This window comes from Aspergillus stella-maris (assembly GCF_047715825.1).
Source record: "Aspergillus stella-maris strain CBS 113639 unplaced genomic scaffold BDV14scaffold_1, whole genome shotgun sequence".
Lineage (NCBI taxonomy): Eukaryota > Fungi > Ascomycota > Eurotiomycetes > Eurotiales > Aspergillaceae > Aspergillus > Aspergillus stella-maris.
This window is the reverse complement of record NW_027396795.1, coordinates 184684-207094: the sequence shown is the minus strand read 5'-3', so window position 1 is coordinate 207094 and position 22411 is coordinate 184684. Positions and strand designations below refer to the sequence as shown.

At 50.4% G+C, this 22411-nt stretch overlaps 8 protein-coding genes across 8 annotated transcripts; 5 read left to right on the top strand and 3 right to left on the bottom strand.

The window, feature by feature from the left end:
* Positions 1-8: 8 nt before the first annotated feature.
* BDV14DRAFT_785 (uncharacterized protein) lies at positions 9-1347 on the top strand. The gene is made up of 2 exons (XM_073777523.1): positions 9-241; positions 343-1347. The coding sequence occupies exons 1-2, from the start codon at positions 56-58 to the stop codon at positions 1204-1206; spliced, it is 1050 nt and encodes a 349-aa protein (XP_073633670.1). The 5' UTR covers positions 9-55; the 3' UTR covers positions 1207-1347.
* On the bottom strand, positions 1348-6366 carry BDV14DRAFT_782 (RecQ family helicase MusN). The gene is made up of 4 exons (XM_073777515.1): positions 5862-6366; positions 2204-5799; positions 2075-2153; positions 1348-2015 (listed from the first exon to the last, which is right to left on the bottom strand). The coding sequence occupies exons 1-4, from the start codon at positions 6283-6285 to the stop codon at positions 1489-1491; spliced, it is 4626 nt and encodes a 1541-aa protein (XP_073633669.1). The 5' UTR covers positions 6286-6366; the 3' UTR covers positions 1348-1488.
* A 601-nt stretch (positions 6367-6967) lies between these two features.
* Positions 6968-9234, top strand: BDV14DRAFT_774 (putative Kelch repeats protein). Its single transcript, XM_073777484.1, has 2 exons — positions 6968-7663; positions 7716-9234. Exons 1-2 carry the CDS (start codon positions 7067-7069, stop codon positions 9156-9158), a joined length of 2040 nt encoding a protein of 679 aa, XP_073633668.1. The 5' UTR covers positions 6968-7066; the 3' UTR covers positions 9159-9234.
* BDV14DRAFT_161732 (pyridoxal phosphate-dependent decarboxylase family protein) lies at positions 9213-10907 on the bottom strand. Its single transcript, XM_073766798.1, has one exon. It carries the CDS (start codon positions 10808-10810, stop codon positions 9299-9301), a length of 1512 nt encoding a protein of 503 aa, XP_073633667.1. The 5' UTR covers positions 10811-10907; the 3' UTR covers positions 9213-9298.
* A 15-nt stretch (positions 10908-10922) lies between these two features.
* Positions 10923-12956, top strand: BDV14DRAFT_161731 (proline iminopeptidase). The gene is made up of 9 exons (XM_073766797.1): positions 10923-11098; positions 11145-11386; positions 11466-11710; positions 11769-11854; positions 11904-12068; positions 12126-12146; positions 12206-12344; positions 12400-12496; positions 12549-12956. The coding sequence occupies exons 1-9, from the start codon at positions 11056-11058 to the stop codon at positions 12858-12860; spliced, it is 1350 nt and encodes a 449-aa protein (XP_073633666.1). The 5' UTR covers positions 10923-11055; the 3' UTR covers positions 12861-12956.
* On the bottom strand, positions 12957-15272 carry BDV14DRAFT_161729 (guanine nucleotide exchange factor MON1). Its single transcript, XM_073766796.1, has 4 exons — positions 14464-15272; positions 13543-14405; positions 13313-13494; positions 12957-13245 (listed from the first exon to the last, which is right to left on the bottom strand). Exons 1-4 carry the CDS (start codon positions 15074-15076, stop codon positions 13002-13004), a joined length of 1902 nt encoding a protein of 633 aa, XP_073633665.1. The 5' UTR covers positions 15077-15272; the 3' UTR covers positions 12957-13001.
* Positions 15273-15336: 64 nt separating this feature from the next.
* BDV14DRAFT_758 (cellular morphogenesis regulator DopA) lies at positions 15337-21338 on the top strand. The gene is made up of 5 exons (XM_073777447.1): positions 15337-15577; positions 15658-18169; positions 18218-18447; positions 18497-19968; positions 20016-21338. The coding sequence occupies exons 1-5, from the start codon at positions 15487-15489 to the stop codon at positions 21273-21275; spliced, it is 5565 nt and encodes a 1854-aa protein (XP_073633664.1). The 5' UTR covers positions 15337-15486; the 3' UTR covers positions 21276-21338.
* A 167-nt stretch (positions 21339-21505) lies between these two features.
* On the top strand, positions 21506-22341 carry BDV14DRAFT_161726 (uncharacterized protein). The gene is made up of 3 exons (XM_073766795.1): positions 21506-21735; positions 21797-21902; positions 21984-22341. Exons 1-3 carry the CDS (start codon positions 21578-21580, stop codon positions 22065-22067), a joined length of 348 nt encoding a protein of 115 aa, XP_073633663.1. The 5' UTR covers positions 21506-21577; the 3' UTR covers positions 22068-22341.
* The last annotated feature ends 70 nt before the right edge of the window (positions 22342-22411 follow it).

Sequence of the window (22411 nt, the reverse complement as noted above, 5' to 3'; positions counted from 1 at the left end):
TGCAGTCTCAACAACATTGTGGGCCTGGAGATTAATCGGTGTTCCAGTCGCAACAATGAGTGTACCTCAGAAGCGGGTAGACAAAATCCAAAGCTTTGTCGAAGACCGCCGAAAGGCCGAGGCATTCTATGAGGAGCAGCGCATTGGCTCGTCTGATATCGAAGCCTATGAAAAGAAGCTAGATCAAACGCTCAAGGAGCTCCAAGACCGGGTCCGGCAGCAAGAGGAAGATTTGCGTAAGGTTAGTATTTAAACACTCAATTTGTAAAGCTCGAAGAATCTCAAATATCCTCAATTGAATCGAGGTAAACATACATGTAAAATCCGACTAACACGGTACAGCTTCGCGCCGCCAATTTTAACGATATCTCCGAGATAGGCACAGACCCCTCATCGCGCATCGCGCAAGTCCGAAGAACCAAAAAGGCATACGACTCGCTCCTAAAATCCGACACGAACTTACCAAAGCCTGAATCACCCCTCCCGTCCCTCATAGCGCTCGACGAGACATCACGCATCATAAGCGAAAGCAAGATCTCCGTCTCAGCAACAGCCGAGAATCTCGCGACTGTACAACAACGCCTGAAAACTGAAGAAACAAACCTCCGCGACGCCCAGACAATCAGGGACGGACTACGCAGACGCATAGACAATTTCAAGAAAGACAAATCAGCTGGCCGGGAAAAGTTACCTTCAGAGGTTGCGCGCGAACTGCTGGACGAGCAGCGGCGGAAGAAAGATGATCTCGACAAAGACACAAAGCGTATAAGGGATGCACTGCATATCTTCTGTGACGGGACGCTTGCGTCAATGATTGCGGCTGAAGACCTAGGAGGCCCGGCCGTTGGAGACGCCCCTGACATTTCGGATGCTGCCTTGGCTGCCGGATATACACGCCACGGAAAGCCGAAGAAACAAAAGGCTGTGGAAGAGGATGAGGAGAATGACAACCAGCATCGGATTGACGATATGCTTCGCCGGCAAACTGGGCAGACGAGCAATCAGCGGTCCAACAAGAGAGAGACAGCAGCGACAGAGATACATGAGCTTATTGATGCGCTACTAGATAAAGACTCGTCGTATTTGGATCTACCGCATGAGTCGGCTGCGTCGAGGTTTTTGGTGAGAGCAAAGGTGGCTCAGTTCCATCCTCGCGATGCTAGGCGGTTACGGTTGATTGATTTTGGGCGGTCCTTGAATGATTAAATCAAACCAAGATCCACGGGTCAATGATAAACTTTTTCAAGCACGCCAGTAAAAGGCAACAGATAGATCTAACATTAGTATATAAGCGTCCGTGCAATAAACCTCCAACGCCCCTATATAATGCCCAATACCTGAGCGGATATCATGTTTATGAACAAAGTTGAAACAAACGCCTGACATGCAATGCGACCAACAAAAGCCAATCCGTTTGATCAAGTAATGTATCGTGGATTTCGTGGAAATAATCAATGGAGCCAGAAGTAGAAACGTTGGCCCCAACTTTCAAAGCGGCATCATAGCTATTTGGCTTGTCGGCTGATTCGATTTCGCCTTGGGCTCTTTGCGCGTAGTAGATCGGCCTTGCGAACGACTACTGTTCGACTTGGGTTTGCGTGGACCTTTCGCCCTTGGCTTCGCATCGCCGCTCTTTCGACGAGGTCGTTTGCTGGTAGTTTTCCGTTTCTGGTACCTGGAACTACCGGCTATTTGCGTTGGGCGATAATCGTCGGCCGAATCCTCGTCGGATGGTTGAGACCTCGGAAAATATTGGCTGGTGACGACTGAGGTATCAGGCTGCAGCGTGCTAGCCTGGTCCACAAAATCATCGTCAAAGTCACTGAAGTCGTCGCTGCTAATGTTCACAACGTTATGATGGTTGGGATCAGGGACAACCCCATCAACATCATCACGTTCCTTTTTAAGTTCGTCGTAGCGACGTTGGGTGTCCCGAAGTAACTTCAGTATCTTGTCGCCATAGCGATAGACTTTGTCCGGATCAATGTCAGGGATTTTCAGCATCTCCGATTTGTCTATGTCTGCATCAGTAAGGGCCTCGGGATTGTGTCGTAAAAGTTTTATTCGTCCATACCTTGAGGGAATACCATGACCATCTCACGGAGGATTGTATCGGTGAATGGTTGATTCCTGAGATTCTTTTGCATGACCACCTAGCACACTTGTTAGCAACAATTTGAGTAGCAAGTTAAGAGAAACGCACATCCTGGCAGTAGTTCTTGGCGTAAACCATGAAGTCTTCTGCAACCGCCTTGTGGAGAGAATCCATTTGATCAAATCGGTGATCCTGGGTAATAGGGGGTCCAGGGGCGCTTTTCTCCTTCCGCTCTTTTCTACCGGGGACGCGTATTGGCTCGAATCCATCACTATCCATATCGCTATCAGATCCAGCCATGTGCCGGTAACGGGCCAAGCGCCGTCGGTCTGCCGATTGCACTGGTGACGAGACGTTGGTAGATTGAGGCAAGTCATTTCTCCTCGCACCACCACCATGTTGAGCTTCATTGGGGGACTCAATTCGGACATCAAGCCTGACACGACGCCGGCCGCTCTCATAATCATTTGCGCGGGACCCTAGCTTCAGGTACGAAATAGGGAAATTAGCCGAGTTGAAGACATTCACTTCCTTCAGCGCCTTCTCCCCGAGCAATGTGCGGAAAAGTCGTTCTGCATCTTCCACCTTCACGTCTAAACCCTCGCCGAAGCAGGGTACCCCCTTATGTGCCGCAGTGTTCCATTTTTTCGTCGTTCCACGGAAAACGTTGACACAATAATTGAGTGTAACATTGTCATTCAGTTCCTGGAAGAACCGAACAATTTTGATCGCTGCTGATGCGTGTTGGGAGAAATCCCTCACTTCGACGACGGTCCCAGATTTGCAGTTGTCACAAGAAGCATTGCAATCTTGTCGCTTGAACGATTCGCTGAAGTAGGCTAGTATCTGCACTCTTCTGCAATCGCTGAGGTTGTCACAATATTTCACAACATCCCGCACCATCTTCAGTTGCCGAGTCTTTTGTGCCTTGCTGAGGTCGTCGTTCTTGTTGATCATGCTCTGCATGGTACTAACATCCCTAGTGCCGTAGAAAAGGTAACAACCAGAACGCCGGCCGTCACGTCCAGCACGTCCAGTCTCTTGATAATACCCTTCCAAGCTCTTCGGAATGCTGTGGTGTATAACGAACCGCACATCTGGCTTATCAATCCCCATGCCAAAAGCGATCGTTGCAACTATGACGTGTATTTTCCCATCTTGCCATTTTTGTTGGGTATCCGCGCGCTGCTCAGCTTCCAAGCCCGCGTGGTAATGTGCGGCTTTTATGCGATGTTCTTTTCGAAGAGCTTCTGCCACCTTCTCACAATTGTTCCGCGAAAGGCAATACACAATCCCGCATTTGTTCCGATACGAATTGTTGATAATTTCTGCAATGGTCTTCAAGAGCTCTGCGGCTTTCCCTTTCCGATGCACCTCATATGTGAGATTTGGCCTGTTGAAGCTCTGAGTGAACACCGCGCAACCTCGCATCTTCAGATTGTGGATGACATCAACCTTGACGTTTTCTGTCGCTGTCGCTGTCAATGCCATCATCGGAACCCCTGGTATCCGGTTCCTGAATGCACCGATCTCTTTGTAGTCTGGTCGGAAATCATGTCCCCATTGGCTGACACAGTGTGCTTCGTCAATGACGACGCGCGCCAGCCTTTTGTTATCATAGAGTCTCTCCAATGTGTCGATAAGGGCATGGCTCTTACCAATCATCTCAGGGGTTATATAGATGACCTCAATGTGCTTTTCGGGGCTTTGACCGGAAAGTGTGCTCAATATCCATTGTCGTTCGCCTGACTGCGTCTCGCCGTTTATCAGATATGCCTTGACGTTTTTGAGGCGCAAATGGGAAACTTGATCTTGCATCAAGCTAAGCAATGGTGAGATCACGACAGTGACCCCTTTCGTTGCACCACTAGAGACGACGGCTGGGAGTTGATAACATAGAGATTTCCCTCCTCCTGTTGGCATCAACACAAATGTATCGGTTCCACTCAAAATTGAGTCAATTGCCTCAAGCTGGTTCATCCGGAATCCCCGGAGGCCGAACTTTTCCTTCAAAGCCGTCTTAACGTCCTTCGTCCACGGATGCTCACCCCACAGAGCGCTGTGAGTTTGTGATTTCTGTGTTAAGGGAAGTTTGGGGGCATTCCCAGATGTCTCGGCGAACACCGGACGACTAGGCGGCTCGGGTCTTCGCGTCGAGAAGGACTGATCGTCTGGCAAGTAATCTGCGGCCTCCAGCATATCCTCATCGAGAAGATCATCAAATTCGTCGACGTCTTCAATAGGGGGCAAAGGAGAGCCCATAGTCCTGGTGAATGTTGTTTCGTGGTCACTCATCATTGGTTCATCATAATCGAACGGATCGTATCTGGAAGTGTTCTTGAAGTTGGTGCTCGCTGGATTAATTCCACTTCTTGATGAAATCGATTGTAAACTCTTCGTGTTATCAGCAGGCGACGCGGGTCGATTTCTCGAGTCACCGCGTCGTAAGGGACTCCTGATATGATGTCTCTCTTCAGTATCATCGAAATTGCTAAACGACGCTGTTGGGGGTAGATAGTCTAATGGCTCCACGTCAGGGGACGATGATGGCACCGACATGCTGTCAATAGTCGAGAACAAATCAGTGCCCACAAGCAATTTGCATATAGCATTTTCAATGTCTTTCATCTGAGACCTGATTGTTTTCTGCTGCTCAATTTGCGGCGGTGTGGTTCCCCGATTGAGAGCATCCATGATAGCTTTTTTCAAAGCTTTTGACTCGGACTCGAAAGTCATATAGAGTAATTTCTGTGCTTTCAAGCTCTCAATGGCGTTGACTTGACCAGTAAGAGCCTGGTTCTTCGACATGAGGGCTGATAACTGAGGAGTGTTCTCACCTCTCAGCATCCCTTCGTAAACAGTGTTTGAGTTCTCCTTGACCTCATCTTTCAGACGTAAGACTAGACGATCGAGCGAGTTCACAGGGGCCTTCATGAACCTTTCCACGTCCTTATCCCTCGGCTCAGTATCGGATCTTATGGCGCTCGACGATGGTGGAGGTTGAGGCCGAGAGATATGGGGGGCTGTGTGATGCTTCCTCGTGGAAGCGGGGCGCGTAATTTCCGGTATATCTATTGAATCTGGGGAGATAGGCGCCCTTCGCTTGGGCGAGATGCTCGGTCCAGAAGAGCTCGAGAGTTTCTCGGGCAGAACAGGATACAATGATCTATCTGTGCTTCGAGGGGAGGTCCTCTTGGACTCACTGAGACCTTCAAACAGGCTCCCAACACTTTCTTCGTCGGAATCAGGAACGGCCATGGCCTTGTGAGTCCTTTTCGAGGAAGACTGGCCCGATTTCTTATTCCTCGACAGCGGTGTCTCGTCCTCGGAGGGACGCCGAGAGGTGTGTGTTAAGACAGTTCGGTCAGGTTGTACAGACCTGCCGGAGACCAGAGGAGAGCGGACCTTGCGACTTGATTCTCTCGGAGACAACAGGTCAGATGCATACTCATCACTTTTCCTCTTCTTTCCTCGTTTGTCTGTAGGCTCCTTTTTGGATGCAGCATCTTCAGTCCACAGCCGACGGGGTTCTCCAAAGTCATCTCTGGTGCTCGAAGATGTCGGTATGCAGTCGATGTCGCCCGTCAAGTCGACCGATTCGATATCTTTTGTTGAAGTTGGTACCTCTAACCTCCGTTTCGGTCGGACCGGGGTTGATGTTCGTTTGTCAGGGTCTTGAAAGGAAAAGAGCGTGCTGGAAGAGTCTTCAAAAGATCCACAAATCAGTACAATCCAGAGTTTCGGCATATTGGCGGGCTAGTCATACCTTTGACAGTCTTACTGCGGGGCGTCTGAGCTGTCTCCCGCTTCGAAGGCGAATTTGTCAAGGTCGAACTTTTGGAAGCCTTTCGAGCTGAGCTAGGAGACCTCGTATTATGACTGAGCATCCGAGACTTGCTCCCCGGCGTAGGTGCCAACATCAGACGCGCCATTTCTTCTTCGTCTGAATCAATTCCAATCTCATCAACCGCATGATTTTTGTCTGACGTCCTTGAGACCAGCTGCGAGTCCTTGATGCTTAGATCTTGCGTCTGGCTAGCGACCAAATTCAGCGTTGGGATTGCGTTGGCTTGAATGTCGTTCGAAGTTGCTTTCGCATTTTCCCACGTGGGCGGCGTCAGGACTGGGTATAGCGATGGGCCTTGATCCAACAGCCATTTGAGATGGGTCTTCAAATTGCTTTTAGTCATAGGGCCGTGTCGTCCTGCGCATTGTTCCTCTGGCGCTTTCGTCTGGACACTCGTTATGGCGCTCGCTCTTTGTTCCTCTCCGGATCGTCAATAATGGCGGTTGCTATCACGCGTCTCCATAGTAAACGCGCGGTCACGTGGGTGCGGGACTGACCGTGGCTTTGAGCTAAATTATGTATGCCTGAGGCTCCAAAAGGCTTCAAGCATGACCTTGAAATAGCACAAGACAAGCACTATCCTCTATCAGCTCATAAATTTTCTAGGAATAATACTTTGAATGGTACTGTAACTTTGATTAATTAGTCTAAGTTCATGCAGTTGTTGGAATAGTCTGTCTAACTTCTCGGACGCAGAAGTATATAATGGGAGCAGCAAGGAGTCCTGCGCCTTCTTCATCTGCGATACCTTAAGCTCGCTCTTGCCTTCATATGAAAACAAAGACGAAAAATAGCGTGCTACCACATTAATGATCAAGACAACGTACTGTTTTCCCAGATACCAAAGTTGTTGTGCTGCTGGATGCTGCCGTAACGACGATACACAAAAGATTACCAGCGTATCAAAAATGAGGGGGATTAACATTTTTTTCAGACCCCGCGCTGCGATTTTGTACAAGTTCGAGCCCGCAGATACCACTCAATCCTAGCCATCCTTGCAACTGCATAAAACGCAGTGGGCTTGATCACAGTCATCCTCTTTGGGACTGGTCTCGAAGTTTCCACTTGACGAACAGAAAGGGTAGTATACGAGTTGTCCCTCTGTTAATACTCAAACCACAACCATGGGCAAGAAGAACAAGAAGACCGCCGAACACAAAGAGCGCATAGCAGCAAAAGCATCCAAGAAGGCCGACAAGAAGGACAAGAAGTCTAAAACCAAAGGCCGCGGCGGGGATGCAGACAGCGACGTCGAGGAAGCTGACCTTGACGCCATCCTAGCCCAATACGCAGAGGAACAGGCCCGGTTCCTCAAGGTCACTGAGGTTGTCTCGGAGCCACCGTCCCCTCGGTCTTCCGCTACTATTCTTGCGTCGCCATCGAACAGGAATGAATTGCTGATCTTTGGAGGAGAGTACTTTGATGGGACGCTGGCGACGTTCTTCAACAACCTTTTCGTCTACCTTATTGACAGAGGGGAGTGGAGGGAGGTTACTAGTCCGAATAGCCCGTTGCCGCGGAGTGGACATGCTTGGTGCCGAGGTGGGAACACGGGGGGTGTTTATCTTTTTGGTGGAGAGTTCTCATCTCCGAAGCAGGGAACATTCTATCACTATAATGACTTTTGGCACCTCGACCCTGCGACGAGGGAGTGGACTCGTATCGAGACGAAGGGCAAGGGCCCGCCTGCTAGGAGTGGACATCGGATGACATACTACAAGGTAATGATCCATTCCAATTTGCTATTTGTCGTCCTGCTTCTGACATCTGCAGAACTACATCATTCTATTCGGAGGCTTTCAAGATACATCCCAGCAAACCAAGTACCTCCAAGACCTCTGGATCTACGACACATCCAAGTACACATGGTTCAGTCCGCCTCTCTCAACGGCATCCCAGAAACCCGACCCGAGATCTTCATTTTCCTTCCTCCCCCATGAGACCGGCAGTGTCCTCTTTGGCGGTTATTCCCGCGTCAAGGTCAGCACAGGCGTAGGAAACAGGCCCCAAAAGGGCGGCGCGCAGCGCATGACCATGAAGCCAATGGTACATCAAGATACCTGGTTCCTGCGCATCACCCCACCAGCCCCTGATGCACCGTCATCAGCACTGCCAACAGTCCGCTGGGAGCGCCGTAAGAAGCCCGCAAACTCGCCTAACCCGGCGAGAGCCGGTGCAACGATGGCATACCATAAGGGACGAGGAATCTTATTCGGAGGTGTCCATGACGTCGAACTAAGCGAGGAAGGAATTGACAGTGAATTTTTCAACACGGTCTTCGCATGGAACACCGACCGGAACCGCTTCTTCCCTCTCACCCTCCGACGCCCGAAGACAACAGCTAAATCGCAACAAGCGAACCAAACCAAATCTCGAAACCGAGCTAAAGCAGATGAAGAAGAACTTCTCCAGAACCTCAAGGCCCTGGAAGCCAAGAAAGGTATCAGCACCGATGACATCGACGACGAGATCCTCGGCTCTAAAGAGGACGATGAAGAACCCGTCGAGCCCGCGAAACCCGCCATCGTCCGGTTCGAAATGCCGCACATGCGCTTCAACGTCCAGCTCGCAGTACAAGAAGACACACTGTTCATCTTCAGCGGAACGTTCGAAAAGGGAGACCGCGAGTTCACATTCAACGATATGTACTCGATCGACCTTGGCAAAATGGACGGCGTAAAGGAGATCTTCTACAATGAGCCTGGCAACTGGCACCTGCTCAACGAAGAAGAAAGCGACGATGAAATGGACGAGGATGATGAAGAGGGCGACGAAGATGAAGGTGAAGAAGAGGAAGAAGGAGAGGCCATGTCTGTCGATGCTGCCTCCACCGCACCTACAGAAACCACAGATATCACCTTGCCCTCCGTCACAAACCAAATGGAGAACCTCGAAGTCGAGGAATCAGCTGAACCGTCTGTGCAGGATAGCAGGCCCCTCCCACGCCCCTTCGAATCTCTCCGTGAATTCTTCACTCGGACAAGTGAGGAGTGGCAGAAGATTCTGCTAGATACGTTAAAGGAGCGTGGTGCTGCACTGGAGAAGAATATCAAGGAGCTTAGAAAGGACGCGTTTAGCATGGCTGAGGAGAAATGGTGGGATAGTCGTGAGGAGGTCATGGCGTTGGAAGATGAGCAGGAGGCTGCGGGTATTGGAGAAGTCGTTAGTATCGCGGATCGCGGTGAGAATGCGGGTGGTGCTGGAAGGAGAAGGTAGATTATGAACTGCATTATCTGTGGAAATGTTCAAAATTGGCATATTAGACATTAGGTATCTATGGTATATACAAAACTTTCTAGGCGTTGGGCCTTGTACATTTATATCTGTCATCCGGCGTAAAAGCACGTATCGAATCTCTATGCAGCCCCAGCCACACTATCCAGGACCTCCTTAACAACCTCAAAGTCCCTATCCGCCTGAACTCGCCAATTCGAGATAGCAAGTCGACAAGCCGGTTTCCCTTGCCAGGAGGTCCCCGAGACAAAGATCCTCAGCGTCGCATCAATCTTCTTCGCAAGCTGACTGTTCAACTCCTCATCCTTAGCGCTAAACAAGGCAACCGTGTATACTTTATCAAGAAGCGCTTCCTTGCTATCCGCCTGCGGTAGCGCATTATATTTGGGATGGTCAAATAGCCACCCGGCAATCAGTCTAGCTAGCTTGATCTGCTCCATGACCATAGCTTGGTACCCCGAGCTTCCGTATGCCACCAAGGAAGCATAAACAGGCAGAGCACGGAAGCGTCTCGAGTTCTCCAGACCGATGTTCAGTGGCGACGGAATGCTTGCTTGGCTGCTACCACCCGTCAGATAAGCAGCGTTGGCATTCTGGAAGACGTCGAATGCGACGTCTTTATGCCGGCAGAAGAAGAATCCGCAGTCGTAGGGAACATTGAGCATTTTGTGGCCGTCTCCGGCGATAGAGTCTGCTAGCTCGATGCCTTCGCATCCCTTTCTAACGGTGCTGTATTCGGCAGTGGCAGGGAGTAGGCGACCGAAGATGCCAAAGGCGCCGTCAACATGCAGCCAGGCTCCGTATTGATCACATAGTTTGCGTAGCGCCTGCATGTTCTCGAAGCCGCTGGTGGCGAAGTACCCGGTGTTGACCTCGCCGCATGACACGGCGACGATGGTCGCCTTGTTTGATGTGCGGAGCTCGCTTTCCACGAGGTCGAGGTCGAACTTGAGAGGGTCCCCATGTAGTGAGACATCCTTCACATTTGCCCGACCATATCCCAGGATCCCTGCGGATTTGACGAGCGAAGAGTGTGGCATTGTTGAGAGGATCTGTAGCCCTGAGAGTCCTGCCGCAAGCATAGTCTCGAATATGCCTGATTCACCTGCGCTTGTTACAGAGAATACGTCTTTCCTTTCAAGAGCAGTGCGTAGGACATACTCCCGCCCACAAGCCAGCCCTAAGATATTGCTAGCTGTCGCGCCAGTTGTGAATGTGCCATTGTGCCATTCGCGACCGAACTGGAGTAGGTCGACTAGAAGACCCAAAGTTGTATACTCGACATCAGTTGCGATGGTATGTTCAGTAAGATGCACCTGGACATTCTGGTCGTAGGCAGTGACAATTCCATCAGCGAATAAAGCAGCGGGCGTAATTCCGCCAGTGACGAACCCGTAGTATAGCGGGCTAATGCTGCTTTTGTTGAACGCAGGAACAAGATCTTCCAGAATATGGCGTCTTGCATCTGCATACCCAATCCCTTTGCTGCCGAGTGATTGGGGGAGAGACGCCCTTGCTTTTGCTAGACTTGCAGCATCGGGAAGCACTGTTGACTGTTCGGTTTGGGAAAGTTCCCACAGCTTTTGTTGGAGCTGGCCGTGCTCTTTTGCGGTGGCTGCAACGTCGACATCCATGATTGGCTCCTTCGTAAAGAACAATGTAAGGTACAGGGGTGGGATGATATACAAAGAACAAAGAAGAGGAAGAGAGTTGCGGATCTTCGACTGTTTGTAGGTTGTGGGGAGTTGAAGCGGACGGACCCGGACTTGTTGCCAACTGAACCGCCGACCACCTCCAACTCTACCAAAGCCCGTGGCTGACTTCCAGACACCGTTCACACCCCAACTAACTGTTCCCGCCGGTTCCATCAGAATCCACCATGGCTGCGAAGCTTATTGACCGACGCTTGCACAACATCACAGGTACGTTGCTCTCCGGTTTTCGAGATCGTGCTAACACGGTACCCAGGCAGGCTACTGGTTGCGGAGCTGTTCTTTGAGGTTCCCCTCAACTACAGCAAACCTGGAGATGGCACTCTGCGACTGTTTGCCCGTAGTGTTCGTCGCGCAGTCAAGCCCGTCGACGCTGGGAAGGATGACAAGCAGTCTCCACTCCCCTGGCTTGTCTACCTGCAGGGCGGCCCGGGTATGGGATGTCGCCCGCCGCAAGAGTATGGATGGGTTGGGACAGCGCTTGACAAGGGGTATCAGGTCTGTTACCCATTTCTCTGTCAACTCTCGCTACGACAGTCGTTGATGGACCAGAATCCTTGAACTGACACCCGGGCAGGTACTGTTCCTCGACCAGCGAGGAACCGGCATGAGTTCAACCATCACAGCAGGCACTCTTGCCCAACAAGGAAATGCCATCAAGCAGGCTGAGTACCTGAAGCACTTCCGGGCGGATAACATTGTTCGAGACTGCGAGGCCATCCGTCGGTGCGTCACCACCGACTATCCCGAGGATAAGCGGAAATGGAGCATCATCGGCCAAAGCTTTGGTGGATTCTGTGCTGTGACATATCTTTCCTTGCAGTGAGTAGATTTCCCTTCAAGATCAATATTCTAGGCTAATTCTGATCGTCTCGCAAAGCCCTGAAGGTTTGGCTGAAGCATTCCTCTGCGGCGGCCTTCCACCGCTTGTCAACGGGCCGGACCCAGTTTACTCTAAGACATACGGTGCATTTACCTGACCTTACCAGGCGATCCAGATACTGATGTATAGTAGAAAAAGTGATTGAGAGAAACAAGGCCTACTACGGCAAATTCCCAGAAGATGTCGATCGGGTAAAGAAGCTCGTCGACTACCTGAAGCAGAACAAGGTTACCGTGGCTTCTGGGACACTTGTTCCTGAGCGTATTCAGCAATTTGGAATCATGTTTGGCATGCATGGTACGGGTTATGGACCCCTTCGCTGTCTTGTTTAACATCGCTAACAAATGGTCACAGGCGGACTTGACAGCGTCCATGGTAATACCACGATGTCACCTAGAGACCGAGAAAATCAGCCTGCTAATCATTGATTCTAGATCTAATCTTGCGCGCCTCCAACGACCTGGACACGTTTGGCTTCCTCACCCAGCCCACACTGATAGCTCTCGACAGCTACGGCGGTTTCGACAGCAACGTCATCTATGCTATCCTTCACGAGTCCATCTACTGCCAAGGGTGAGAAAGAGGCCTCATGACCATATCCTCTACCGGTAGTCTAACAAACAAACAGCGAAGCCTCCAACTGGTCCGCAGACGGACTACGCGCCGAAAACCCTGTCTTCGCTTTGGACACATCGGCTCCTGAAATTCTCTTCACTGGAGAAATGGTACGCCTCTCCTTTATCACCCCCAAATCCCCCCATTAACAAACAGAAATAGATCTACAAAGACATGTTCACCTCCTACACCGAACTCGCCTCCATTTCGGAACCCGCCGAAATCCTCGCCACAACAACAGACTGGCCACCGCTTTACGACGAAGCCCAGCTCGCCAGAAACGAAGTCCCCGTTTACGCAGCGACATATATCGACGACATGTACGTGCACTATGAGCATGCTTCGAGCACAGCGAGTAAGATCAAGGGTGCGAAGCAGTTTGTTACGAACGTCATGTATCATAATGCGATTCGGGCAAAGGCCGATGAAGTCTTCCAGCAGCTTTTTGCGTTGAGGGATGATACTTTGGATTAAACGAGTTTTGTCTAGGGCTTTAGTCGATTTGGATTGGAGGTTGGATGAGTGAAGTGTATATGGCATGCATGTATATTCGTTAAAGCTATCGTAACGCTAAATACGTACCATCCATATATATCCAAATCCCAAGTGAGGAGCTCAGAATACTGCCCCACCGATAATGAACAACCTCTCCTCCTCCTTCTGCACCCACTGAACAATCTTGCTTGCGCTCTGGGCGAGCGCATTCCGGTTCGCATGCGGGCCAGCAACACAGTAGAGTTCGAAGACAGGAGTTATCCACGCGAAGGAGCTAGATGATTGCGTCACGCAGTGGTGCACCTTGACGTGCGTGTATTTGGCGTGCACGCTTGCGTGGAGGTTATTGTATGTTGAAATGAGTCTACTTAATGAGTTAGTTCAAGGCAAGGCCCGTAGATGGTTGGATGCGACTGAATTGAGAGGCGTACCTTCGGCGCCGTGGAACAGAGGAGAACTCAGGGTCGTAGGAGGACATGGCGAACTGGACATTTGCGCGGGATTTATAGACGAAGTGGTGCAGGACTGTCCCTGGGACGATATCCGTTGTACTGGGGCGGCCCTTGTCGATGGCTTCTTTTATTATTTTGATGCTGCCGTTCTTCTCCATTTGCTGGGCGACGGTTAGTGATTTCTGTACGTGGTAGTTTGGGATACGTACCTCTACGAAAGTATTTCTCATGATTTGAAGTTCGAAGAAACTTTCTTTATCTGTACTTATCAAGATGATTGCGACGGACTCCTCTGTAGTTGCTGTATCTTCGGCCGCAGTATCCGCATCCTCCCTGAGGTCAAGGAAGCTGACATACATGTATAAGTAACCGCTACTGTTGAACCCGGGAAGACAGACAGGGATCCAGCTTTCGCCGCCACCGGCTTTGACGGCTTCCGCTTCGAAGATCATGTTAAATAAAAGCTGAAGATCACCGGGGTGTAGGGAATGCTTTTTCGGTCTAACCACACTCACGAGCCGGCCGCCTGCCACAACCAGCCCGTATAAAAGGTTGTTGACCTTGTTCTTCAACAAGGTGTTGTTGATGGTTTGGCGGTGTGATTTGCGGATCTTTAGACACTCGAGAGCCGAAAGAAGAGTTGACGGCGACCCTCTTGTGAAGCTGTCCGCTAAAGTGGAAATCAGGGTCTCGGTGCCCTGCAGCGGACGCTTCAGGTCGGTTGAAGGTCGCACGGAGAAGAGGTAGTTCAAGGCAGGTAAAGTCAAGGTGGACAAAATTTGCATATATAATGCTTCGAGTTGAAGCTTAAGCTGGGTATCACTTTCGAGGATTCGACTAATGGCAACTAAATATAAAGGACCTTTGGCAATGACGGTAAACTTGGTGTCGCCCGCAGTGAAGCCGTTCAAGCGGTCTTTCGCATCTTCATAGGACGAAATGATGGTCTGTATAATGCCGACATATGTCGAGATGAGCCCACCGTCCCCGTGCCTCGTCCAGATCGGCTTTCCAGCAGCCGACAATATGATATAGTGTTTCCGCTTCGCCTTCCAGTTCGCGAGAACCAGATCTAATAGTGAAGATCTCGATTAGCAAATACCTTCTAGAATTTCGAGGAGGCAGTATACCTTCATTTTCTCCACCTTCGCTGATGTCCCCGACTGGTTCAAATTCGCTCGCGAAATCATCTTCCATATCATCGGCTTGGAACTCCGGAAATTGCATCAAACCGCTACCGTCGTCTTGAGCCGTTTCTGCCTCGGAGGTCGCAAGGTCACCAAATATGTTCTCCACATCTCCTGCTTCAGAATATGGAGCAAAGCTTGCGATGCTTGCACTGTCACCGGTCTCACTTCCGCCCCTCGAAGTGGCCAAGTGACTCAGACTGGCCTTTGCGCGGACAGCTCCAGGAAGGGTGCGAATGGACAATCCTTCTCTACCGTTGTCCTGGGGTGCAATGTCGGTCAACGACACAGCTGTAGTAGCCCGCGACTGAAGCGTGGGATGCGCTACTGGCGTATTCAGTCGCGGCGTCTTGGGGGCGGCTCCATCTTCCAACAAGTTCAGTGTACCTGGGCGAGGGGGTAAAGGCGGGGGAGGGCCTTCGGGACTCGAATTGCGGTCGGAGCTGTGATGCTGGGCGGAGTCTGCTGTCGAGATATCGGGACCATCGTTCAGTTGTTGTTGCTCTTTGTCGTTATTAGATGGGTCCCTCGAGGGGTCACTGTCTCTCGACTCCATACTAACTAGACAGCGCGGTTATGCGGGGGCATTGGGAGTGCTCCGACGGAGCTTGTGTAGTTGGGTCGACCGGACGAGTCAATGTAGCATTCTCGTCGTAAGCATAAAATGAACTTCCAGAATGAATTCAGACAATTCATTTATTGTGATGCTGAAACAAGCAGCAATGAAGGTTCGCCGCGGAGGTGGGTGATCAACGGCGAAGGAGCTCCAAAGGCGGACAACTCAAAACAGGCCGGGACCTGCGTGCGTCTGCCTGATTTGGCTGCGTGGCCTTCACCTGCATTCTCCTTGTGACATGGTCTTTCCACAATGCTGCTTACTTGCCCTTTGACCTGATTCATGTGCTTAAACTATGATGCAGCGCGCTATACTAGTCTCTGCGTCTTCAATCAATCGACAATCGCACCATGAGCCTTGATCCGAGCTCGTTCCCAAGGTCCAATTCCCCCGCAAGCTCCGACAGCTCTCTGACGCGCTCCCGGCTACGGGGGAAAGAAGGTCGGTGATCCACATGCCAGTTTCACGCTTAGTATACTTCTTGTACAAACTATCGAGTCTAACGTTCATATCTTCCTTAGGTTCCTTGAAAAAGGATAAGAATTACCGCCGATATGCCTCCAGCGTTGAACGCGCCCTGTCGCTCTTCGACAACACCCTCCAAGAATGGGCCGACTATATCTCCTTCTTGAGCAGGCTGCTCAAGGCGCTCCAGTCTCACCCTCCAGATCTGCCTGTCGTTCCTCACAAGGCTCTTGTCGCCAAGCGGTTGTCTCAGTCCATGAACCCGTCTCTACCTTCGGGAGTCCATCAGAAAGCGCTCGAAGTCTATACCTACATCTTTAATCTCATTAAGCCAGAGGGCTTGTCGCACGACCTTCCCTTATACTACCCCGGAATTGCCCCGACATTGAGTTTCGCCTCTCTCACTGTACGTCCGCTTTTCTTGTCCCTGGTGGAAACCTACGTATGCGACCTGGAACCATGGGCGATCCGGCCAGCCTTGAAGGCGATCATACTGTCGCTACTGCCCGGGCTAGAGGAGGAGACGAGTGACGATTTCGAACCTACGATGCGCCTGATCAATACCCTCCGTGAAATCGCTAGTCGAATGGACACTCAACGGCCAGGGGCGGAGACGAACTCGAGCGGTCAATATTTCTGGCAATGTTTCTTCCTCGCCTCGATCACCAGCCCCAGCCGGCGCCTAGGTGTGCTGGCTTACTTGAATCGTTACCTTCCCAAATTGGGCATCACAGACCGTAGGCCGAGCGTACAAGATGAGGCCGACACGGCATCGATACCCCATGATATGCGGGTGGCAGTCGATTCGGTCATTTTACCAGAACCTGGCTTACTTATTCGGTGCTTCGCGACGGGATTGACCGATGAGCAAATCTTAGTCCAGCGAAACTTCCTTGATCTGCTCGTAACACATCTTCCTCTGAGCTCGCCGATTTTGCAGTCTCGCATAACCGGAGACGACCTTCAACGACTCATCGTATCCGCATCGAGTGTGGTTGCCCGCCGAGATATGAGCTTGAATAGGAGACTTTGGGCATGGCTTCTTGGCCCTGACCCTGTGGGTGACCGAGGTTCCTTCGATGCGCGCCCTTCGACTAGCGGGTCATCTAAGTCGGAAAACCACGAACTCTCGCAGTCCCAGTACTTCAGCCGATTTGGGTTGCAATCTTTGGTCAACGGACTGCTTCAGATGCTTCAAAAGGATGTCAATGTGCCCTCCGAGAAAGCAAGACCTTTTCGGATAACCCTCTCGCTCATGGATCGCTGGGAGGTTGGCGGTCATGTTGTGCCGGCGGTCTTTCTACCTTTCATACGAAATGTTCAGGCTTATGAGCAGACAGCATCGAAACCTCATTTTGATGAAGTGTTTCGTAGCGCCACATCCTTCTTCGATGGTGTCGAGAGCGGTATGATCTTCTCCGAGCTTCTGAATCTGATTGACTGGGACACCAAAAACCTCGCCCGCAATATCCCCAAAACATTGGAAAATCTGAACCTGGCCCATTTTATCTTGGATCACTTTAATGTTCGCGAAGAAGACATGGTTCTTAATCATGCTCCCTTACTAACATTGTCCGCCTTGATAAAAATGAGCGAACTGTCCTCTGACGCCACTGCTTCAATACCCAGAGACCAATTGCAGTCTGTGGCAACCGGGCTATCAAAGGTTATAACATCACTTACTGGACTGCTTATAGACCGCGCCTTTCTCCGAAAACCAGACTCAAAGAACTCGGTGAATGGCCAGCCGTTGCTTGATCGTCCAGGGTTTGCTATCCTCAGAAGGATCCATCAATTTTATGATCAAAGCCGGAATAGCCTTGACCCTCAACCCCCTCCCTTTTCGCCCCGAGATCTAGCGGATTTGATTATCAAGAATGTCTACGAACAAGCTATATCCGCCGTTGACGCTCAGAATGGCACCATATCGGTTTCGGAAAGACTCAACCTTCTAATAGTGGTGTTAAAGAAGCTGCCTAGATCGCGCATCTTGCGGGACAAGAGACTCTATCTAGCCATAAACAACCGGATAAAGGCCGTTGCCGTCGAGGAGTCAACAGCTTCATTCCCACTCATTTCCGCTGTGTCATCCACGATCACGAGCCTATACTGCATTCACAAGTTGGGTTATTACATCAGCTACGAGAATGTCTCTGACTTAATTCCACTACTCTTGAAGCAGTTGTGGCAGTTCCTCTCCCCGCTAAGCCCGAAGTTCCATGTCGAGGCAGTCCGATGCCTGTGGAACTTACACTCCATCTCCTGGGCTGACCACCTTGTTGAATCCTCCATTACGTCCCTAATGTTCGACTCACCAGCTCCTGGTTTATATCAGCTCTCGTCCGAAGAAGAAGCTGGCAAATTCTTCATTCTTTGGAACCACAGCCACCATGGTACATATGAACTGCCTCCGAAACACTTGCACGATTCAGCCCAAGCTCAGACTTCATACCATTCATCGATGCTTGAGCGACCCCTTTTTACCGTTCTAGATTTATTGTTGCAAGGGCCAAGTCAGGCTGGACAGGGAGTCCAATTATGGCTTCAAGATCTGCCTTCAATAGCAAAGTAAGTCAAGCTGATTTTGCCGGTTTTCAAATTCTCATGGCCGAACAGAGTCTTTCGCATAGTTATTGCAAGGCTCGAAGGCGTCTTGCAACGAGGAGACCAACTGGGAACTTTTGAGGGTAACACTGTCGTGTCTCCTGATGACCATTCTGAGTGCAACTATCTGCTGGAGACCATTCACAACACACTGAGCGCCCTTACCCACAGTGGTTGGGTAGCACTTCTCACTCAAAACATGGCTCAGCACAACCGTCGTCATGATATTTCGGCTTCAGAAGGTAAATTAAATCTCTTGATCTCAGGATATTATCTAATTATCTGCTACAGACAATGCTGAGTCTCCTAGCCTGCATTCGACAATCTTTCAAGCCTCCTTGAAGGTTGTGAGTGGATACAAAACAGATGGTGCCACAGCCAGCGCGGAAGAAGTCAAACTGCAGCAGATATCGCTTGTAGTCATGCGTCAGCTTCTACTGGGGCCGGGCGTGGAGGAACTTGTGGAATCTGGGATTGACTCACTACTTGTTGATCGACTTGTCATCACTCTCGATGAGGGTGGCGACGTTGCAATTCAAGCGGCTCTAATTGATACCCTTCTAGCTGTCCTGAAGACTCGTTTTACTCAAGCTTATGTCCCTCCCCCAACTCCGAAAATGAAGCATCAAAGAGCCGGCTCTCGCGAAAAGTTGACAAGTCCATCAATACTCTCTTTCACTAGCGACAAACAAGATAAATCGCCTGCGGTACCGCAGCACCCTGAACCTCCTCAACGCCTATTGGATTGTCTTTTGAAGGGCATCAGCTCTTTGAACTCGAGACCAATCATCGACAAATGGATTATGCTTCTCTGCGAAATACTGCCACTGTATTCAACGTCCATATTTCAGATTCTTTTGACCTTGGTGGAATGTTTGGGCAAAGAGATCAAAAAGTCGTACGCCAATCTCCAGTCGGCATTCAAGCAGACAGAAAGCTGGCTCGAGGACCGCTCGGAACAGACCACTATTTCGTTACTTGCCGGGTTTGAGACATGCATTGCAGCGGCTCATGAGCGCCTTCTCATAGAAGAGGTGAATGTCCCAGTAGTCAAGAGCCCTGACCAAACCCATGGATCGTTCTTCGGAAACATGGTGTCGGGGGTCTTTAACTCTGAGTCCATCCATCTACGTTCGGGTGCGTTGAATAATAGACTTACTGTTCTATTATCTTTTCAAGATGCAGTGCGCCTTTGCTTTTCTATCTGGTCCTGGGGCGCCGCGGAGCGAAGCAGTCTTCCTCAGGACACTGAATCAATGGCGTCATTCCAGTACACGTCGTTACGGATGCGAAACAGGTCTCGCCGCATTCTTGAACATCTCTTCACTGCCGAAGCGCTGGAATGCCTCGAGACAATGGTGGATATGTGGCTCAAATCCGACAGCGACGAGTCCCCGCTAATACTCAACCTGCTCCACACTCTGGATGGTTCACGACCAAAGATTGCTGTTCCGGCTATATTCAACGCAATCTACACGCGGACAAATCCCGCTGCGCTTGACCCGAGTCGCAAGTCAACCATGACTATGAGCTTGACGGAATCAGAGCTGGCAGGCTTTTTGGTGACCTATGCTAGATCTCTAGATGATGATGTCCTCGACGAAATATGGTTGGACTGCACGACATTCCTTCGCGACGTACTAAGCAATCCTTTCCCTCATAGGCAAATACTTCCGCGCCTGGTGGAGTTTGCTGCCATACTGGGGGCAAAGCTGGAGAACACGAACTTTGGTGAAGACCGCCGAATGAGAAAGGAGCTGGGCGTATGTCTTTTATTTTCCAAACATCGAATCACGCTAATGATTTTTAGGATGTACTCCTACGCCTCCTCACGGCGATATTTACCAGCAAGCCCATGGGCATTTCTCAAGAGCAAGGGCTTCTATCTCGTACTTCAGTTGACTACGACAATGCATCTCCACATATTGGGCCCGATGATATGTTGAGCATTCTCGCAGCGTCCATGCCCGCATTTACAACAACACTAGGCGATCAGGACCGCATCACTACAGCAGTGACAGGCATATCGACCAACGTGATCGGCCCATTTATACGCGCTCGACTCTTCCCCAATAACCTGAACGAGAACTTCATGACCTTACTGCAGCTCATTTCAAAGATACCCCAGGCAGCAAAGATATGGAAGAAGGACGTTGCAGAAGCTTTTAATGACCAACGGTTTTTCGGCTCCCATGATGACCTTGTAAAGAGTGGCTGGATGAACCTCTTACGGCAATGGGTCTTGGTCGATAAGGACCGATTATCTGAGATCATGTCTCGCCTCACACCACCAGCCACAGCAGGCATCATGTTCGGTGTCGGAGCATCTGCTGCTCGACTGGATGCGGATCGCAAAGCACAGCTGAACCTCCGCCGGATAAGTCTCTTGATTCTATCTGCCAGCGATGATTACTTTATTTCAGAGATGCCAGCACTACTGCAGAAGCTAGAGGATCTGCTGGGGGCTACAGCCTCGTCATCTCCTTCCTCTGCCACGAGAGCCGAGGTTTTCATGGTTCTGCGAGCGCTCACCCTCAAGAGCACAGCGACCACGCTCTGTCAATTCTGGCCATTGTTGAACAGTGAGCTTCAAGAAGCCATTTCGGCAATCTCGTCGGGAGATCAGCAAGAACTCTATAACCCATACTCCCTGCTCCAGGCTTGCAAGCTCCTAGACACTTTGCTTGTCCTCGCGCCTGATGACTTCCAGCTACTTGAATGGCTCTATGTTACCGATACTGTTGATGCCGTATACCCACCAGAGCGATTCGAACCCATGGCACTGGCTGATGAGGTATCCCATAATCTTGGTGTCCGATGGTCTACATCGTCCGATCCAGCAAAAGAATCGAGCGATCTTCACCGCGGCGTAAGGCACCCAGGTCTCACAGCAGACTGGATACGCGAAACGGCCAAGGACGAGATAGTTGATCGAGTGCTTCGGCCGTTCTTTGATCAACTCAGCATCCATGCGTTTGAGAGCACCTACAGCATTAGCAGCCCGGATTTGGTTGCATGCCGCGATGATCTGCTGGCAGATTTGTTCAATGAGAGCACCATGGCTAACTAGACTTGTTAGCCAACTTTATCCGTACCTGTACCATACCTCTTTACCTCAGTGATCAATATATTTCTATCCTCAGTTATTACTAGTTTGGGAGGCAAACTACCAAATCGTAGATGGTCGCGTGGTCCGGAGCCAATGGTGTTGTATAGAGCGCGCCGTCTGATTGGTCGCTCCACTCGAGCCCCAGGTCCCGCCCAGCCCGGCAGCGAACAACGTCACCGTCTTCTAGAGCTCCAACATCGTACTATCCTTGATTCCCAAACTCTCTCACTAGCTTTCCCTCAGTAAACAACAACTTTACAACAATGTCTATCAGCATGCGGCGCATAGTCCCTGGCCTCCGAGCCATCACCACACAGCCAAGCATCGCGTCAACGCGGCGCGGGTTTGCCAGTACTCCCTTGATGAAGAACGCCGGAACTACTCTGCCGGCCAAGAAACCCGTTGGAGCTTTCCGTGGAGGGTGCGATACTCTCTTTTCATCATTTGATTGATCCGGCTCATGAGCTAATGAATTGAACTAGTTTATTCGGATTTCTTTCTGGTGCTGTTGTCGCGGGTGCCGGCGTTTACTATTACATCCTCGGCGAATACAGGGTGTCGAATACTATGCTCACTGAAGATATCTATGTATGTCTCTAACCAACTGTTTCCTTGAAATCCCCATTCTAGATCCGATCTTCATCGAAGGAAAATATTAACCTCCAACAGGCTCTACAATCAGCAACCCAGAAGCTCCAAACATACATCTCAGAGCTAGAAACGCGGGTGGACCAACTGCAGAAGAAGAAATAGTTGACCTCGGCATTTGCAAATGAGTCTTTTACAAGCAGCTTGTATCTAGCTATTTCTGTCCTGTTTGGTGTCGTCTCGGAATTTTCTTTACTATGCATCTTGTCTGTCTCCTTTTCGAGCCCTGAGTGCGTTCACAAGCCTTCACTGTCTCCCTGCTCAAGCGGTTCTAGTCTTACCCGTCCCTCGGATGACCGGGTTTGAAGGTGGAACCAGCGACCCGAGCAAGTTGTGTATATTAATACCTTTTTATCTATTCGTTGATGGTGCTCCGTTCTGTATACGTGCATGACTTGTAGGATGCTTAGTAAGATGAACAATCAGTGCATAAAACATGCAAACATATC

Coding starts and splice junctions, on each gene's coding strand:
- BDV14DRAFT_774 (XM_073777484.1), top strand. CDS start 7,067: ATGGGCAAGAAGAACAAGAAGACCGCCGAACACAAAGAGCGCATAGCA. Junction 7,664..7,715: donor ATCGGATGACATACTACAAG/GTAATGATCCAT, acceptor TGACATCTGCAG/AACTACATCATTCTATTCGG.
- BDV14DRAFT_782 (XM_073777515.1), bottom strand. CDS start 6,285: ATGACTAAAAGCAATTTGAAGACCCATCTCAAATGGCTGTTGGATCAA. Junction 5,800..5,861: donor CCGCAGTAAGACTGTCAAAG/GTATGACTAGCC, acceptor GATCTTTTGAAG/ACTCTTCCAGCACGCTCTTT. Junction 2,154..2,203: donor CCAAGAACTACTGCCAGGAT/GTGCGTTTCTCT, acceptor CAAGTGTGCTAG/GTGGTCATGCAAAAGAATCT.
- BDV14DRAFT_161732 (XM_073766798.1), bottom strand. CDS start 10,810: ATGGATGTCGACGTTGCAGCCACCGCAAAAGAGCACGGCCAGCTCCAA.
- BDV14DRAFT_161731 (XM_073766797.1), top strand. CDS start 11,056: ATGGCTGCGAAGCTTATTGACCGACGCTTGCACAACATCACAG. Junction 12,069..12,125: donor AATCATGTTTGGCATGCATG/GTACGGGTTATG, acceptor AAATGGTCACAG/GCGGACTTGACAGCGTCCAT. Junction 12,147..12,205: donor CGGACTTGACAGCGTCCATG/GTAATACCACGA, acceptor CATTGATTCTAG/ATCTAATCTTGCGCGCCTCC.
- BDV14DRAFT_758 (XM_073777447.1), top strand. CDS start 15,487: ATGAGCCTTGATCCGAGCTCGTTCCCAAGGTCCAATTCCCCCGCAAGC. Junction 18,170..18,217: donor GATCTGCCTTCAATAGCAAA/GTAAGTCAAGCT, acceptor ATGGCCGAACAG/AGTCTTTCGCATAGTTATTG. Junction 18,448..18,496: donor TGATATTTCGGCTTCAGAAG/GTAAATTAAATC, acceptor TATCTGCTACAG/ACAATGCTGAGTCTCCTAGC.
- BDV14DRAFT_161726 (XM_073766795.1), top strand. CDS start 21,578: ATGTCTATCAGCATGCGGCGCATAGTCCCTGGCCTCCGAGCCATCACC. Junction 21,736..21,796: donor GTTGGAGCTTTCCGTGGAGG/GTGCGATACTCT, acceptor GAATTGAACTAG/TTTATTCGGATTTCTTTCTG. Junction 21,903..21,983: donor TGCTCACTGAAGATATCTAT/GTATGTCTCTAA, acceptor AACCTCCAACAG/GCTCTACAATCAGCAACCCA.
- BDV14DRAFT_785 (XM_073777523.1), top strand. CDS start 56: ATGAGTGTACCTCAGAAGCGGGTAGACAAAATCCAAAGCTTTGTCGAA. Junction 242..342: donor AAGAGGAAGATTTGCGTAAG/GTTAGTATTTAA, acceptor AACACGGTACAG/CTTCGCGCCGCCAATTTTAA.
- BDV14DRAFT_161729 (XM_073766796.1), bottom strand. CDS start 15,076: ATGGAGTCGAGAGACAGTGACCCCTCGAGGGACCCATCTAATAACGAC. Junction 14,406..14,463: donor CGAAGGTGGAGAAAATGAAG/GTATACTGCCTC, acceptor CTTCACTATTAG/ATCTGGTTCTCGCGAACTGG. Junction 13,246..13,312: donor TCTGTTCCACGGCGCCGAAG/GTACGCCTCTCA, acceptor CTCATTAAGTAG/ACTCATTTCAACATACAATA.